At 45.3% G+C, this 16129-nt stretch overlaps 1 protein-coding gene across 1 annotated transcript; it reads left to right on the top strand.

Annotated features, from left to right (window-relative positions):
* The first annotated feature begins 1183 nt into the window (after positions 1–1183).
* ANKK1 (ankyrin repeat and kinase domain containing 1) lies at positions 1184–15062 on the top strand. The gene is made up of 8 exons (XM_035140205.3): positions 1184–1670; positions 5038–5332; positions 6310–6461; positions 7542–7591; positions 9694–9849; positions 10616–10734; positions 11226–11274; positions 12680–15062. The coding sequence occupies exons 1-8, from the start codon at positions 1321–1323 to the stop codon at positions 13966–13968; spliced, it is 2460 nt and encodes an 819-aa protein (XP_034996096.3). The 5' UTR covers positions 1184–1320; the 3' UTR covers positions 13969–15062.
* Positions 15063–16129: the final 1067 nt, after the last annotated feature.

The raw sequence follows: 16129 nt of genomic DNA, 5'->3' as shown, positions 1-16129 counted from the left end.
ATTGATGCTTTTGAATTATGGTGCTGGAGGAGACTCTTGAGAGTCCCATGGACTGCAAGAAGATCAAACCTATCCATTCTTAAGGAAATCAGCCCTGAGTGCTCCCTGGAAGGACAGATCGTGAAGCTGAGGCTCCAATACTTTGGCCACCTCATGAGAAGAGAAGAATCCTTGGAAAAGACCCTGATGTTGGGAAAGATTGAGGGCACTAGGAGAAGGGGACGACAGAGGACAAGATGGTTGGACAGTGTTCTCGAAGCTACCAACATGAGTTTGACCAAACTGCGGGAGGCAGTGCAAGACAGGAGTGCCTGGCGTGCTCTGGTCCATGGGGTCACGAAGAGTCGGACACGACTAAACGACTAAACAACAACAACAACAAACACATTACATATATGTGGGTTAAACCACAGAGCCTAGGGCTTGCCGATCAGAAGGTCGACGGTTCGAATCCCCGTGATGGGGTGAGCTCCCGTTGCTCGGTCCCTGCTCCTGCCAACCTAGCAGTTCGAAAGCACGTCAAAGTGCAAGTAGATAAATAGGTACTGCTCCAGTGGGAAGGTAAATGGTGTTTCCGTGTGCTGCTCTGGTTTGCCAGAAGCGGCTTTGTCATGCTGGCCACATGACCTGGAAGCTGTACGCCGGCTCCCTCAGCCAATAAAGTGAGATGAGCGTCGCAACCCCAGAGTCGGTCACGACTGGACCTAATGGTCAGGGGTCCCTTTACCTTTACCTTTAACACATTGTTACCCAGCTCTTCTACAAAGCAGGCAAACACAAGGCATAAAAATCAGTAACACCACTATTAAAGCACACATAACAACACATACAGTGTATTCATTGATTTATTTAAAAACTTACAGTGTCAACAAAATGAAACAGTCAGAGACCTACCGAAATAGGATAAATGCAGAAAGAGCAGCCCCCTGCCCCACACTTGACATTTTAAATTTATATTTATACATCTCCATCAAAGCACAGTACATGAATAAATAAACAGGACAGATCTCTGCCCCAAGAAACATACAAAATAATTTTCGACTGTGAGGAGTAGAACAGACAAGAGAGGGTGAGAGAAGGGTGGGTAAAAAGAGCTTCGTGCAATGGCCTTGAGCACTTGTGGGTCTTCAGATGGGCCAAAATAGCTCACTTGAAGGAAGAAAAATCTCCCCACCCATATAGGACTATCACACTGGAGAGGCCTCCGTGTGTGCATATCTCTCTCTCCTCCTTGCTGTCTTACTTGTATAAGAGCTGGTCTGTTTTGGAGGGCGCTGCTGCCTGCTGCAAACTGTGGATCTTGTGACTACATTAAGAGTCATGCCAAACAAATGCAATCAAGAGCAACACACACACCTCTCTCTGCCTGCCCTTGGCAAGCCAGAACCAGGAAGTCATTCCTCCCTGGGCTTCCCTTGTCTCATCAGATGCAGAGGAGGTAGAGGCGGAGGCAGTTCTCCAGAGGAAGGCTCCTCCTGGCTTGTGCATCTGGAAATGGACCGGCACTTGGGCAGCTTAACCATGTTCACCAAGGAAGATTTCGAAGACGATTGGCTCAAGGTGGCCAGTGGGGTTTTTGGCGAGGTCTTCCGTGTGAGGCACAAGACATGGAGAACCACCTTTGCAGTGAAGTGCTCCTCTTGCCTTCCCCAGGATTCCAGACCTGACAGGTAATCTGCTTGGCTGTGCTAGGTGCTTTCTTTGGAGAGGGTTCCCTTGGCAGATTTCTGTTTGAAAGGCTCTTTGGATGTGCTTAGCTCACACCTTGGCACAATGACTGATCATTGCGCTTGGCCATGGCAACAAAAACAGCATTCAGTGGGAGGCGAGTTGAGTCTGGCCTGGTTTGCTTCAGGCCCACCTTGTCAAGTGCCTGAAGCTAATTCTCTTGGCAGCCTTCAACATGTGTTGAGCTGCACCAACTGGTCAGGCAAGTTATCAAGCAGAATGTGAAGCCAGCTGAGAAGCAATATAAAAAACTGTTGCATTGCACCCAGGCAAAACAAGACTAAATACTGCAAAGGTTGCCTGTTCTGGTATGGAACTTCCAAACCAGCCAACCATCTTTAAAATATCCATTATGTAGACTGGCTCTGTCATTCACTGCTAAATTTACCCCAAAGTTTCCCTTTAATCATTGTAATTGACATTTCTTTTCTTCATTTTTTTTTGGGAGGGGGACCACGCTTAAAGCACATCAACTTTTAAAAGGCATTTGAACACCCCTCACTCTTTGTGACCCTTTGCACTTTTGAAACCATTACTCAGTTGTACTTTAGCCAGAGATTTTCTGCCCTCACCTTTCTCCCCTCTTAATCCATGGTATACTCTGTAGCAGGGTTTCCCAAACTTGGTTCTCCAATGCCTTTTGGACTACAATTCCCATCATCTCTGACCACTGGTTCTTCTGGCTAGGGATGATAGGAGTTGTAGTCCAAAAACAGCTGGAGACCCAAGTTTGGGAAACTCTGCCCTATAGGAATACAAACCTTAAAGGCTAAAAAAATTAATGACACAGGTTTTTGTGAGCAACGGTCCATTTCATCAAGTGCATGGAGCGTTATTCTGAGGCAGGCACCCCCAAACTTGGCCCTCCATATTTTTTGGGACTACAACTCCCATCATCCCTAGCTAATAGGACCAGTGGTCAGGGATGATGGGAATTGTAGTCCCAAAACATATGGAGGGCCGAGTTTGGGGATGCCTGCTCTGAGGACTCATCATACTTCCATTTGGTCTGTGAATTCTAGGAGGTCCAAGAGGTTTTTCTTTTTTTCCTCCTGCTTTCCTTGGGAAAACCCGCTGTTTGCTGATGAATTGGAACAAACGTCAGTCTTGTTTTCTGTGGGTTTTTCTGATTCAGAAGCAAACTGTGGGTTTTCCCAGGGAAAGCAGCAGGAAAACAGAGCCCACGCTTAGAAATCACACAACAAGCGGAAGTGTGGTTGAGCCCTATATGATTGGAGGAACTATAAGCATTGAGGTCAGAAGGAAATGAAATGCAACTGAACCAAGCACAGCCAGGGGTGCAGTACTGACTCAGACTGCCTCAAGGCTCTCTGATGTCACAGGGGGGGCTTGCAAGCCCATGGGCAAGCAGGTAGTGAACTTGCTTGTAGGAGTACCACTGCTATTCATGTGGTGAACATAATGCATGTTGGTCAGGTTCTTAGTGCAGTCCAGGTGTTCTCGCTGTGATGATGACTAAGCTGTGATGTGCTGTTCATGCAGTTCTAAGTCATCTTGATGCCACACTCGAGAAGGGCTGGACATTGCTTGCATGTGTAATTCCAAACTAGGAATGGAGTTTCCCCAGAATTTCAATGTTGGGTTCATCTGCATAGAATTTCAATCATTTCCATGATGCCAGTTATTTTTTTTTCCAACCTGGAAAAGACCCTGATGTTGGGAAAGATTGAGGGCACTAGGAGAAGGGGACAACAGAGGACGAGATGGTTGGACAGTGTTCTCGAAGCTACGAACATGAGTTTGACCAAACTGCGGGAGGCAGTGGAAGACAGGAGTGCCTGGCGTGCTCTGGTCCATGGGGTCACGAAGAGTCGGACACGACTAAACGACTAAACAACAGTTATTTTTTTATTGGTCTTTAAATACCTTGGCCTTATTTTCCAGTCAACAGGGTCATGGGGAGCCCATCAGATATGTATATGCAAAGCAAAAAGCGTCCCAAAGTGCCAAAATTCTTATGCACTTTTTCCATACCAAAGGTGGCAATCACATACCCTCAGCCCTTGAAGTGTTTAAAGCTAAACCCCTAGCACAGTTATTATATGGGGCTCAGATTTGGACAGCCACTCACCTTGGATCTACAGAAGCTGTTCAATCCAAGTTCCTAAGGCAACTTCTTTTCTGTACAGTACCATCCTGTGTTCCAAAAGCTTCATTGCGCTTAGAGGCTAACCTCCCCTCTGTTGAATTACAGATTTGGTGTAGGACCTTTAATTATTGGCTTTGCCTAAATTTAAACCCCACTGGTCTACTACCCTTAATATCACAAGTTTGTCATGAGAGCGCTTGGACTAAAATTGTCAATCAAAAGCTTTACTTTTCTGGTTTATCTTATCTATAGAATTTCAATCATTTCCATCTCACTCATTGAGCTAGATGAGATGCCAGTGTTTTTTAATTGGTCCTTCTAAAAATATGAACAATTCTCATATACGCATTTCTTACATATACTATTTTACTCCATAAGCATATACATGCAACAATGTATATAACTGTATAAAATAATAAAATAATGCTGCTTAACTGTAGTATAGCATGGGACCTGACTCTATCTATCTATCTATCTATCTATCTATCTATCTATCTATCTATCTATCTATACAATATATGACTATTGTGTGAATAGTTTTGTATATAATTAGGTTTTTTTTAAAAAAACAACAACAACAAATCCTGACACAAGAAGAGCCTGCTGAATCAGGCCAATGGCCCATCTCTTCCAGCACCCTATTCTTCCCCTCACCACCTCTTGTGGGAGCGATTTCTAACTGTGTGACAAACTCCTTTCTTTTGTCTGTCCTGAGCCTTCCAATGTTCAGTTTCATTGGATGTCTCAAAGTCCTACTATTATGAGAGAGGAGGAAAAATGTTCCACTCATGAGTGTCTTGGACATACGTAGGCACTTGATGCCAGAGGTGATCCAATGAAGGCAAAGCTCAATAGGGTCAGGACCACAAAATTTCATGTATGCATTTCTTTAAACTGGATTCTTCCTCAGTTTCTAATCCAGACTACACAAATCATTCATTGAAATGCTCACCGGGGCACCATCACCATCCTGTCTAGGCTTCATCGCTTGGTACCATCTCAGCCGATATTTTGCACTGACCTACATCTACCACTGAAGTTAAAGTACACTAATGTGTTGTGCTGTTGTTGTAATACTGAAGCAACTGAGCTTGACAACCTGGATCTGGCCCAGCAGGCTCGTCTTGTGTTCTTATTTGTGTCTTTCACTGTTTTGAGACCAAAACTTAGCAGTAATGTTCCCCGTTACCCCCCTGTAGAACCAGAGCAAAGCATCTCATTGAAGAGGCAGCCAAGATAGAGAAAATCAAGTTCCAGTACATTGTGTCCATCTATGGGATCTGTTACAGCCCTTTGGGGATTGTGATGGAATATATGGCCAATGGGTCCCTGGAGAAGATTCTCCCCACCCACCAAATGTCTTGGCAACTCAAGTTCCGGATCATCCATGAGACGAGCTTGGCCGTGAACTTCTTGCACAGTCTGAAGCCTCCTTTGCTTCACCTGGACCTAAAGCCAGGAAACATCCTACTGGATGCCAACATGCATGTGAAGGTGAGGTCAAACTGGGAAGCAGGATTCAGGTAAAGGTAAAAGGTAAAGGACCCCTGGCTGTTAAGTCCAGTCAAAGGTGACTATAGGGTGTGGCGCTTATCTTGATTCAGGTCAAGAGAGCCAGCGTTTATCCACAGACAGCTTTCTGGGTCATGTGGCCAGCATAACTAAACCACTTCTGGTGCAACAGGACACTGTGACAGAAATCAGAATGCCATTTACCTTCCCACCGCAGTGGTACCTATTTATCTACTTGCACTGGCGTGCTTTGGAACTGCTAGGTTGGCAGAAGCTGGGACAGAGCAATGGGAGCTCACCCCGTCGCAGGGATTCAAACTGCTGACCTTCTGATCGGCAAGCCCAAGAGGCTTAGTGGTTTAGACCACAGTGCCACCTGCGTCCCTGGGGAGCAGGATGTGTGTGTGTGTGTGTGTGTGTGTGTGTGTGTGTGTGTGTGTGTAATACACACTGCATGTATGATGCATGTTTGCTTGTACAAAGTCCCAGGTTCTGTCTCTAACATATCCAGGTACAAGTTTCAAGGATGGGAAAGATCAGGGGTGATACCAAGGGTTGGCATAATTGGGCACCTACTGAAGGCCCATATCCACAGTCTGCAAAGGAGAACCCTGGGAGAATAGGTGATTTCCATCTCCTCACCCCATCAGAATTACCTGAATATGGACTGAATATGCAGTCCAGTGATAAGAGCCCCCAGGACCTGCTCCTCCTCTTATTCACTGCAGCCCTGCTTATTCATCTGCCTCTTGTTCTGGCCAGAGGATTTTGAAAAATGAATTTTGTGAATTTTGGGTTTATAATTAAAGTAAATCCTATTTAACACAAATCACCTACACCAACAGACTCTCACACAAATACAAAAAGGAGCCCATGCCCAGAAATAAGGAGGCAAATGAAGTCACATCAGTGGTAGGCATGGAAGTGGAAAATGTACTTTAATTTCACCTTGACTTCAGATTTCAGATTTTGGACTCTGCAAGTGGATGGAGGATTCAAGCCTAATGGAATACATTGAGAGGTCAGCCCAGAGGGGTAGTTTGAGCTACATCCCTCCTGAGATACTTCTCCAGAGCACCAGCCCACCAGGAACTAAATTTGATGTCTACAGGTGAGGACCAACCTGCTGTCCCTTTGAGTTGCTGGCTATCTATTATCTGGTGAAGTTGACTTACATTCTGACCACTGTTGAGTCTTGCTTGCCACTTCTCAGCTTGCAGTCTGGGCCCAACCCAATCATTAGGCAGAATGAGGAGGATGCTTAAGGAAATAGATGCTGAGGCACTTGGAGCAGGAAAAGTTAAGTGTGTTTCCAAGTGCCCCCCCCCCAAGCTACCCTAATGCCAGGGCCGGCCTGCTCATGAGGCGGGATGAGGCAGCTGCCTCGGGTGGCAGAAGTGCAAGAGGCAGTGCCCCTGTGGGCACTCTGCCACTTGCAGAGAAGCAATGCTGGCAGCCGTGTTGGCTTCTGATGAGATCTCACCAAAATATTGTGGGATCTCCTGAGATTTCGGTGAGATCTCATTGGAGCCCACTGCCTCTTCATGGGTGCCACCACACAACCCAGGTAAGGGAGCTGGTGGCTTGCTGGCATGGCAGTACAGCGGCATGGCACATTTCTGTTTCACCTCAGTCAGCAAAATGGGATCAGGTATGATGGGATAGTTCCCCTCATTACCTGTGTTGAAGTAACAACATCCAACTGCAGTTTTGTTGGTTTCCATACATGGAAAGGGGGAAGGAGCCACTTTGTCTTTTCTTTCAGGCTGCAAAATACCTGAGAGCCAGTGTGGTGTAGTGGTTAAGAGCGGTAGACTCGTAATCTGGGGAACAGGGTTCGCGTCTCTGCTCCTCCACATGCAGCTGCTGGGTGACCTTGGGCTAGTCACACTTCTCTGAAGTCTCTCAGCCCCACCCACCTCACAGGGTGTCTGTTGTGGGGGAGGAGGGGGAAAGGAGATTGTTAGCCGCTTTGAGACTCCTTCGGGTAGTGATAAAGCGGGATATCAAATCCAAACTCTTCTTCTTCTTCACTTCTTCTTTGGGCCCACCCTGTTGCTCCATATGAGCATATTCCATAGTTTTCAAATCCTGTTTTGTTGTAGCTCCATGTGTAACTGTTTCCTCCTAATAATGCTCTGTGTTTTTGTTTGTTTTTGTTTCATCTTAATTTCTTTCTTTCTTTTTCAAGCTTCGGGATTGTCATCTGGGAGATTCTTACCCAGAAGAAACCATATTCAGGTAATTCTGATGGGGTGAGGAGATGGAAATCACCCATTCTCCCAGGGTTCTCCTTTGCAGAATGCAGGTGAGGGATTGGAACAGAAGTTTCAGAACAGGCTTCCACTAACTCCTTCTAGGACAGGGATGGCAAACCTGTGACTCCTTCCATGTGTTATTGTCCAGCCCAAGGATGATGGGAGCTGGAGTCCCAACAGCATCATGATGGCCACAGGTTTCTCACCTGTGCAAGAACAGTTACATATCCAGAGATCACTTCTTCATAACCCTATGAGCATCACTCCATCAGAGTGAATGGAGAATGTGTTGTTAACGTTGTTGTTGTTGTTTAGTCGTTTAGTCGTGTCCGACTCTTTGTGACCCCATGGACCGTAGCACGCCAGGCACTCCTGTCTTGCACTGCCTCCCGCAGTTTGGTCAAACTCATGTTCGTAGCTTCGAGAACACTGTCCAACCATCTTGTCCTCTGTCGTCCCCTTCTCCTAGTGCCCTCAATCTTTCCCAACATCAGGGTCTTTTCCAAGGATTCTTCTCTTCTCATGAGGTGGCCAAAGTATTGGAGCCTCAGCTTCACGATCTGTCCTTCCAGGGAGCACTCAGGGCTGATTTCCTTCAGAATGGATAGGTTTGATCTTCTTGCAGTCCATGGGACTCTCAAGAGTCTCCTCCAGCACCAGAATTCAAAAGCATCAATTCTTCGGCGATCAGCCTTCTTTATGGTCCAGCTCTCACTTCCATACATCACTACTGGGAAAACCATAGCTTTAACTATACGGACCTTTGTCGGCAAGGTGATGTCTCTGCTTTTTAAGATGCTGTCTAGGTTTGTCATTGCTTTTCTCCCAAGAAGCAGGCGTCTTTTAATTTCGTGACTGCTGTCACCATCTGCAGTGATCAAGGAGCCCAAGAAAGTAAAATCTCTCACTGCCTCCATTTCTTCCCCTTCTATTTGCCAGGAGGTGATGGGACCAGTGGCCATGATCTTGGTTTTTTTGATGTTGAGCTTTCCTTGTTAACGTAGGAAATGTCTTTGTTTTTATTTATTTAGAACAAGTGGGAAAGTGCCCAATGTTGCTCAAGAATTCTAAGAACTACCCTCCCCCCCAAAAAAAATCAGTGCAGTTTAGAAAGCTTCAGCCTGCCATCTTGATTCAAAATGGCATCCAATTTTATCCAAGCATAGGTGAAAACCTGCTCCTTGATCTCAGGAACCCAAAATTTGATTATATCTTAAGAGCTGTTGAAATGCATAGAGAACAAACAACTTTCCAAAACATCTAGTAAATGCCTGGCTTTTTTTTAATCTGCTGAAATTTATATTGCTCTTGGTTTATTTATTTTAAGCAGTCTATGTTTTTTAAATAACATTTGTTCCGCTTTCATATAAACCATCTAGCTGCTTCTTTTGAAATCTACTGTGGTTTTATGACAAGGAAGCCACCCCCGTGTGAGCTATGCCTAAAAAGGCAGTCTTTCCATCCATTAACAAAAATTAAAAACAACTAGCTAACTATCTGTTTCATCCCACCCACCCCAACCCCCAGATTTAAAGCCTCCTTTTCAGCTTGGGAAAAGCAAACTCCCAAAGTGAGTAACAACCAAATAAAGAGAAGTTGCACAAAGGGAAATTAAAATGAAAACCATAAAAACAGTAGGAAGAAAACCGCAGCAAAGAAGCAGATGTAAAATGAAGTTAACACTTATAAACAGTGGGATAAAATCCTTTGAATCAACCCAGCTTACACTCTGTAAAGCCAGTTCAGATGTCTTGGTGGGAGGGCAGAGTATTATCTTGACTGGCTCAAGCAGAGGGATTCAACTTGATCTTTCCGGAGAGGATGTTTCTGAAGTGGGCTACCACCAGAGAGGAGGCCCTTTTTGCCACTCACCACAGGAGATGACAAATCTGCCCGTTTGGGTTTCTCATTTTTGCCAGTCTTAAATCCAGTGTGTCACAGTGTCACATCAGCTGCTGATTTCTTTTTAAAGTCCTCACAAAAACCTGTCAGCAATTTAGTGCTCATTTCTCCTAACATACATACACAGTTTTCCCACAGAGGAAAAATATGTGACAGAAAGTGGTCCTTTTTCGTTTTCAATAGGGGTCAAGACAATGGCAGTCATCGTCACCGTGGCAACAGGCCAGCGCCCCTCCATGGAGCCCATCCGTGATGACTGGCCAGCAGAATGCCAGCAGATGGTTGACTTGATGAAGAGATGTTGGGACCAAGAACCCCAGAGGAGGCCAAGCTTCACAGGTCTGGTAGCTCCTGACAGCTATTCCATATATGGGTTCCCAGCTGGGCTTTTGACCTCATCCAGAGATCACAGACCATTGATCCATACAGCCCGATCAGGATCGATCAGATGATACTGGGCTACTACAACTCCCATCATTCCTGGCCATTAGTCATGCTGGCTGTCGGGGCTGCTGGGAATTGGAGTCCAGAAATATCTAGAGGAACACAGGGATTCCAAACATTGAACTGAGAAGAGGTGTTCTATGGTCTCAGGATGGAATGCCTCTCACAGTAGAGAATGCTACTTCTTAGATCAGGGATGGGGAACCTGTGGACCTCCAGATGTTGCTGGACTTCAACTTTCATCATCCCTAGCCATTGGCTTTGCTGGCTTCTGGGGCTGCTGAGAGTTGGAGTCCAACAATATACATGCTCATCATCCCTGATCTAGTCAGATGATGCCCAGTCTGAGAAGCAGCTCCTCCTCAGGGTCTCAGGCAAGGGTCTTTCCCATTATGTCCTACCTGAGGTCCTTTACCTCTTGATGCCAGAGCTTGAACTTGAGACTTTCTGTATGAAAAGCAGGTTTTCTGCCATGAATGACATGCTGCCACAGAGAAGGCCCCATCTATCATATCTCTGGAACAATGGACCACAGCCTCCCCAGAACATGTAGGACCAGGTCCCCACAACTAACCGGCATTTCAACATTCTTCAGTTGCATGGGGAATGGAACTGTAAGTCCTTGAAATGAGCTCATTCCCAATCTTTTCCACTTTCTTAGATGTTGTGGTGGAGATGGACATGCTATTGTCCCTAACCCAATGCCCCGTGGTGGACCTGGAGAATGAGCACTTCTCCAGGAAGATGTCAGTGAAGCCTCCTTTCTCTAGAAGAGAACAGGTAAGGGGAAAGCTGTCCTGCTACCTTGGTCATTTTAGGCAGAGCATTTGCCCTAAATAGGAAGGGAATTCTCCGTGTGTTGCATCTTAAGAAGGGTACAGACGTAGGATCTGAAATGGTGCAAAACATCTCAAGGTCAGTTGTGGGACTTGCTGTTCTAATGGGCTCTGCATATTTCTGGTTCTCCAGTAGACACAATTCATAGATAGATAGATAGATAGATAGATAGATAGATAGATAGATAGATAGATAGCTGTAGATAGATGATAGATAGATAGATAGATAGATTTTATTTTTTTAAAGGCCATACAAGGTGAACAAAGGAATGCCTTTGTGTAACAAGTGTGTAGCACACAAAGTGAAAATGAATATAAAACACAGCACAATCCAGTAAAGAGGCCTTTTAAAAGAGACATGACAGAAAAGCACATGGCTCGTGTTATTACATTGCTAACTGTCTCCATGCTCTTTTCCATGTCTTCAATACAAAGAGAAAGGGTGCAAATGGATCTGGTCCCTTTCACGAAGCACACAACAGTGGTGAGTATCTGTTTTTGTAGGCTGTAAAACACGTTTTGGAGTTCTGCAAAGCCCTACTGCTCAACATGTTCTGTTCCAAGCTGGTTAAGGGAATCTGACCTTAGTGCATTGCCCTGAATCTTGAGACAGCCTTTGCCCATCATTCCCCACTGCCCTGTTCTGGGTTTTGAGATGTGTGGTGGCTAGCAGCAACTTTCAAGTCATTTTCAGAGTTCTCAGTCTGAATGGAGGCTGGAAATTAGGCTTACAACAGGAGTTAATTGGCTCAGTTAAAGAAATTATCTCAACGACCTGTTACTTACTAGAATATAAGTAGCTGGAGACCTATTGAAACGCAATGAGGCAATGATATAAGAACCAGTTGGGACTTGAGCAAATCAAGTCCTAATCAATGGGTGTTTGTTTGTAATTCCATCATCAATTTGGGGTCAGACAGAAAACCACAGTTCACAAACTTATTCAGGGGTGAAAGTTCAGGTTGGTGACCCATATGGAAAGGGGATAGAAGTGGGGACAGGGTGAAAGCTCAAACTGAGCAGGCAGAATGCATTGCTCCTTGTTACAACCTGCAGTAAATTGTAATTCTGGTGGGAGCGGGAAATAAGCTTAGTGTAAGATATGAAGTGACTACTCGGGGCACAAGGAAAACATTACCATCAGTTGTATTGGAGAAGTGAGTCACAATGCACCATTTGGACGACTTCACAAACTGACTCGATATGTGGGGACAGCTGTGTTTCTAATGAAAATGACCAAGGGAAGGACTTCTTATTGCTGACCAATCCAGTAGGAAAGCTCTGTCTGCTTGACAATGTAGAGCAGGCATCCCCAAACTTCGGCCCTCCAGATGTTTTGGACTACAATTCCCATCATCCCTGACCACTGGTCCTGTAAGCTAGGGATCATGGGAGTTGTAGGCCAAAACATCTGGAGGGCCGCAGTTTGGAGATGCCTGATGTAGAGTATGACACAAGCAAATATTTACAGATCCTAGAATGCAAATTTAGCACCATATACGACAGAGATGGATCATGCAGTATATCAGAGCCAGTGTGGTACATTAATTAATTAGAGTGTTGGACCTGGGAGACCAGGATTCAAATCCCCACTCTGCCATGAAACTCAGTCTTGGGTGAACTTGGGCCAGTCACCATCTTTTTGGCCTATCTCACTAGGTTGTTGTGAAGATAAAATGGGGAGAGGAAGAACCATCTATGAAATTTTGATCTCCTTGGAGGAAAGGTGGAATATAAAGTAATTAAAATAATTAATTAATAGCTTGACCACAACAGTTGAGAGTAGCACTTCATAGATGGCATTGGGCCATGTTTCAGCAGAAATAAAGCACCTGATATCACCTGATCTCATTTGTTATGTTCTCAGCCTCCTTTTAATTTTGTTTCAGGTGAGAATGAGAAGGATCTATCCCCCTGTTTCCCTCAGAATGAGGTTGAAAGCTTGGAAGCTCTGATAATGTCAGAAGAAGTTAGCAAGAGCCATGAAGACACCCTTCATCTCATGGTTGCTTCAGGAAACCTGGAGAAGGTGAAATGCCTGTTGAGGCAGGGAGCTGATGTCAACAAGAGGATAGCCTGTGGCTACACACCCCTCATTCTGGCTGTCCAAAAGAGGTCTCTGGAGACCATCTTGCTCCTTATCCAACATGGTGCAGATGTCAACATGGCCGATGAGGACAACTGGTCACCTCTCCATTTTGTAGCTCAGAATGGAGATGACAGGATTGCACGTCTCCTACTCGATCACAAGGCCAACGTCGATACCCGAGAACTTGATGGGTGGACGCCCCTCCACTTGGCCTCTCAGAACAACTTTGAGAATGTGGTGCGGGTTCTCCTCTCACGCCAGGCTGATCCCAATGCTCAGGAGAATGAGGGACGGACTGCCTTACATGTGGCAGCTTGTTATGGGCACATCAAGCTTGTTAAGATGCTGGCCAGCCAAGGAGCAGACCTGGAAAAGAAGCAGAGAAACCTCCGGACCCCTCTTCACCTTGCTGTGGAGAAAGGCAAATTCAGAGTGGTCCAGTACCTTCTGAAGAACGGTGTTGAAGTCAACAGCCTGGACCAGAATCACTACAGTGCTCTGCATATGGCTGTAGCGAAAGGGAAATACCTTATCTGTGAGAAGCTGATAAAATATGGAGCCATTGTGGACCTGAGGACAGACAAAGGATGGACCCCTTTGCACCTGGCTTCCATTGAAGGCTACGTGGACATCATCCACCTCCTGGTAGACAACCATGGCCAAGTGAATGCCAGAGGAAGCCTGGACTGGACTCCCCTCCACTTGGCTGCACGTTACAGTGAGGCAGCTGCCATTTCCGAGTTGCTAAGGAGTGGAGCGGACCCCAATGCAGCTGAGAATTTGGGCTGGACTCCACTCCACCTGTCTGTACAGCGGGGGGCTTTTCTCAGCATCCTCGACCTCCTTGAGCACAAGGCAGATGTCAACATCAGGAACAAGGTGGGTTGGACGCCCACACACCTTGCGGTGTTCAAGGACAATGTGGCCATCGTAAAGACTTTGCTGGATGCCGGGGCACTGCTGGAGCTGGAGGACAATGCAGGGTGCACGCCGCTCCAACTCGCCATCAGGAATGAAAAGCAAAGCATTGTGGATTTGTTGCAAGGCATGGAATCCTCAAAAACCAGCCCAAGGAGCCAGGAGGAGTGAAGGGAAGGCTTCAAGAAAACACCCAAACAAATCCAAGGTGGAACTGGATTGGCCTCAGAGTTTGGGAGAGGGTCAGTACCAGCATGAGGAATTCAAGTGGGCAATAATTTCTCCGCTTATGTGGGTGTTCCCTCATAGGACACACTTGAGCTTGTGCCACTGTCCTATTAGGCACTTTCAGGAAAGTTGGTTTGAGATGTGGCAAAAAAATGAGTCCATTTCATGGGAAAGACATAGGTGGTATCTAACTCCTCTTAAATGTTCACATCTGCCAGGCAGCGCAAAGTGCTGAAGAAGATGGATCATATCCAGCCAACTTCTACTAAGGGTAGACTCACTGAAATTAATGGACCTAAATTAAACAGACCTAGAAATTTCAGTGGGTCTGCTCAGAGTAAGGCTAGAATTGGTACACGCTAATATGAAGAGTTGGAAACGAAAGGTTCACCCAGACTTCCACTTGCCCACTGCTTTCTCCCAGGAAAACCTGATCTCTACTGCTGAAAGGAGCAAACACCAACTGGGGTTTCTGTGGATTGGTGTTTGTTCCGATTCAGCAGTAAAGAGTAAGTTTTCCTGGGGAAAGCAGTGGGACAAATGAAAAACTGCTCGGATCCCTGTTTTCTAGGCAAAGGGCAAGCATAAGTGTGGATGAGCCCTAACGGTGAAATCTTAGAAATGGAGCCACCCAACTGTAATTCTGTTTACGATCTTGAACACAGTCTCCTGCCAGATGTGTGGGTGCTGCAGATGATAAAAATAATGTACTACTTTTGAGAATGCTCTCTTCACACACATTATTTCAGTTATCCACATAATGACAACAAGTCATTGCTATCCCCATCTTGCAGAGGAACAGACGTCTCTGCTTTACCCGGAGACAGATCATTGCTCCCACTAGCCCTGCACTGTACAGACTGAAGATCAATGGCTCTCCAAAGTGGGATTTAATTGGCTCCAGTATGCAGCCAGGATGATTATGTGCGACAGAAATTTAATTGTAGGTGTTTTTTTTGTGTGTGTGAAGTTAGGCAATATGAAGTTTAATAGGGAGTTCGCTTGTTAACTTAAATAAAATAGAAAATGAAGACAAATAGTTTCCTTTCAGTCTAACTAACTTTATTAATGTGACCTTGTTCAGCCCAAGGACCAAAGCTGGGGAGGGGGGGAACGTGCCAGTGGTGGGAGGGGCAAGAAGTGGGCGGAGAGACAGAGGGAAAAGTGGGCGGAGTAATGGAAAGGACTTTTAGCTTTGCACAGTAGGCTGTAGTCCAGCCACACAAAATTCAGAGGTTTCTACAACCACAGACTCACTTGAAGCTGTCCATTCAGACAAGCAAGAGGCATCACCGCAGTACCAGGAAACATTTCTACCAAGGAAAAGCACCAAATAAAGTGCCAAGTATGGTCAATAATATGGGTGGCTTGGAAAGCAGGGGTAAGGCCTAGGGGGAATTCCAAGGGCCAGACAGAAATCTAGAGGGCCGAATTCCACACACCCCACACTCTTGAGACCTGGGGTTACCCTCTTCAGCTTGATACAAATAGTATACATTGGAAACTTGGTTGTCGAAAGCAATCTGTTCCAGAAGATGTTTGACTTCCAAAACGTTCAACAATCAAGGTGCAATTGCCAGTCGGCAAAATCCATTGACAAGAATTGACCGCCTCCACCTGGAATGTTCCTTGCTTTCCCCTCTTCTCTAGCATGGACATGAGAAAGTGGTCAGACGTTTTCACATCCATTGTCAAATAATAGTTTCTAGTGTTAACCAATGTTTATTGGTGCAAGGCAGAGTCATTATATATTTGATTAGTCAATAAACTGCTTTTCAAGAGAAAACTCTTCAGAAAGTGACATAAAAATACTAAAGTAAATAATCGTTAAAACAATGCAAACCAAAAAGCTAAAACTTTTTATACACCCCAAATTCACAGGAGAAAGCAGGCTGGGGAAACAACAACCAGCCTAGCATAAAGCTAAGCATAATATAAACAGTTCAAATAATTGCACCACCATTGCTTAAATAATAAATAAATGGAACATGACAGGCAGCAGAATAAAGATGAGTTTTCAAAGTGGGTTGGAAAATACCAGTGGAAAAAGTTTGCCCAATATAATTTGGAATTGAATTTATCAAATGTGAAGGGCTACCCTGTT

Source organism: Zootoca vivipara, chromosome 14 (assembly GCF_965207765.1).
Source record: "Zootoca vivipara chromosome 14, rZooViv2.hap1.1, whole genome shotgun sequence".
Taxonomy (NCBI): Eukaryota; Metazoa; Chordata; class Lepidosauria; order Squamata; family Lacertidae; genus Zootoca; species Zootoca vivipara.
Note: the sequence above shows the minus strand (reverse complement) of the source record. Positions and strands in the feature narration are given on the sequence as shown.

Excerpts from the sequence above, each read along its gene's own strand:
- ANKK1 (XM_035140205.3), top strand. The coding sequence starts at position 1,321 with ATGCCAAACAAATGCAATCAAGAGCAACACACACACCTCTCTCTGCCT. Across the intron at positions 9,850-10,615 it reads GAGGAGGCCAAGCTTCACAG|ATGTTGTGGTGGAGATGGAC; the intron begins GTCTGGTAGCTC and ends CCACTTTCTTAG. Across the intron at positions 11,275-12,679 it reads TCACGAAGCACACAACAGTG|GTGAGAATGAGAAGGATCTA; the intron begins GTGAGTATCTGT and ends ATTTTGTTTCAG.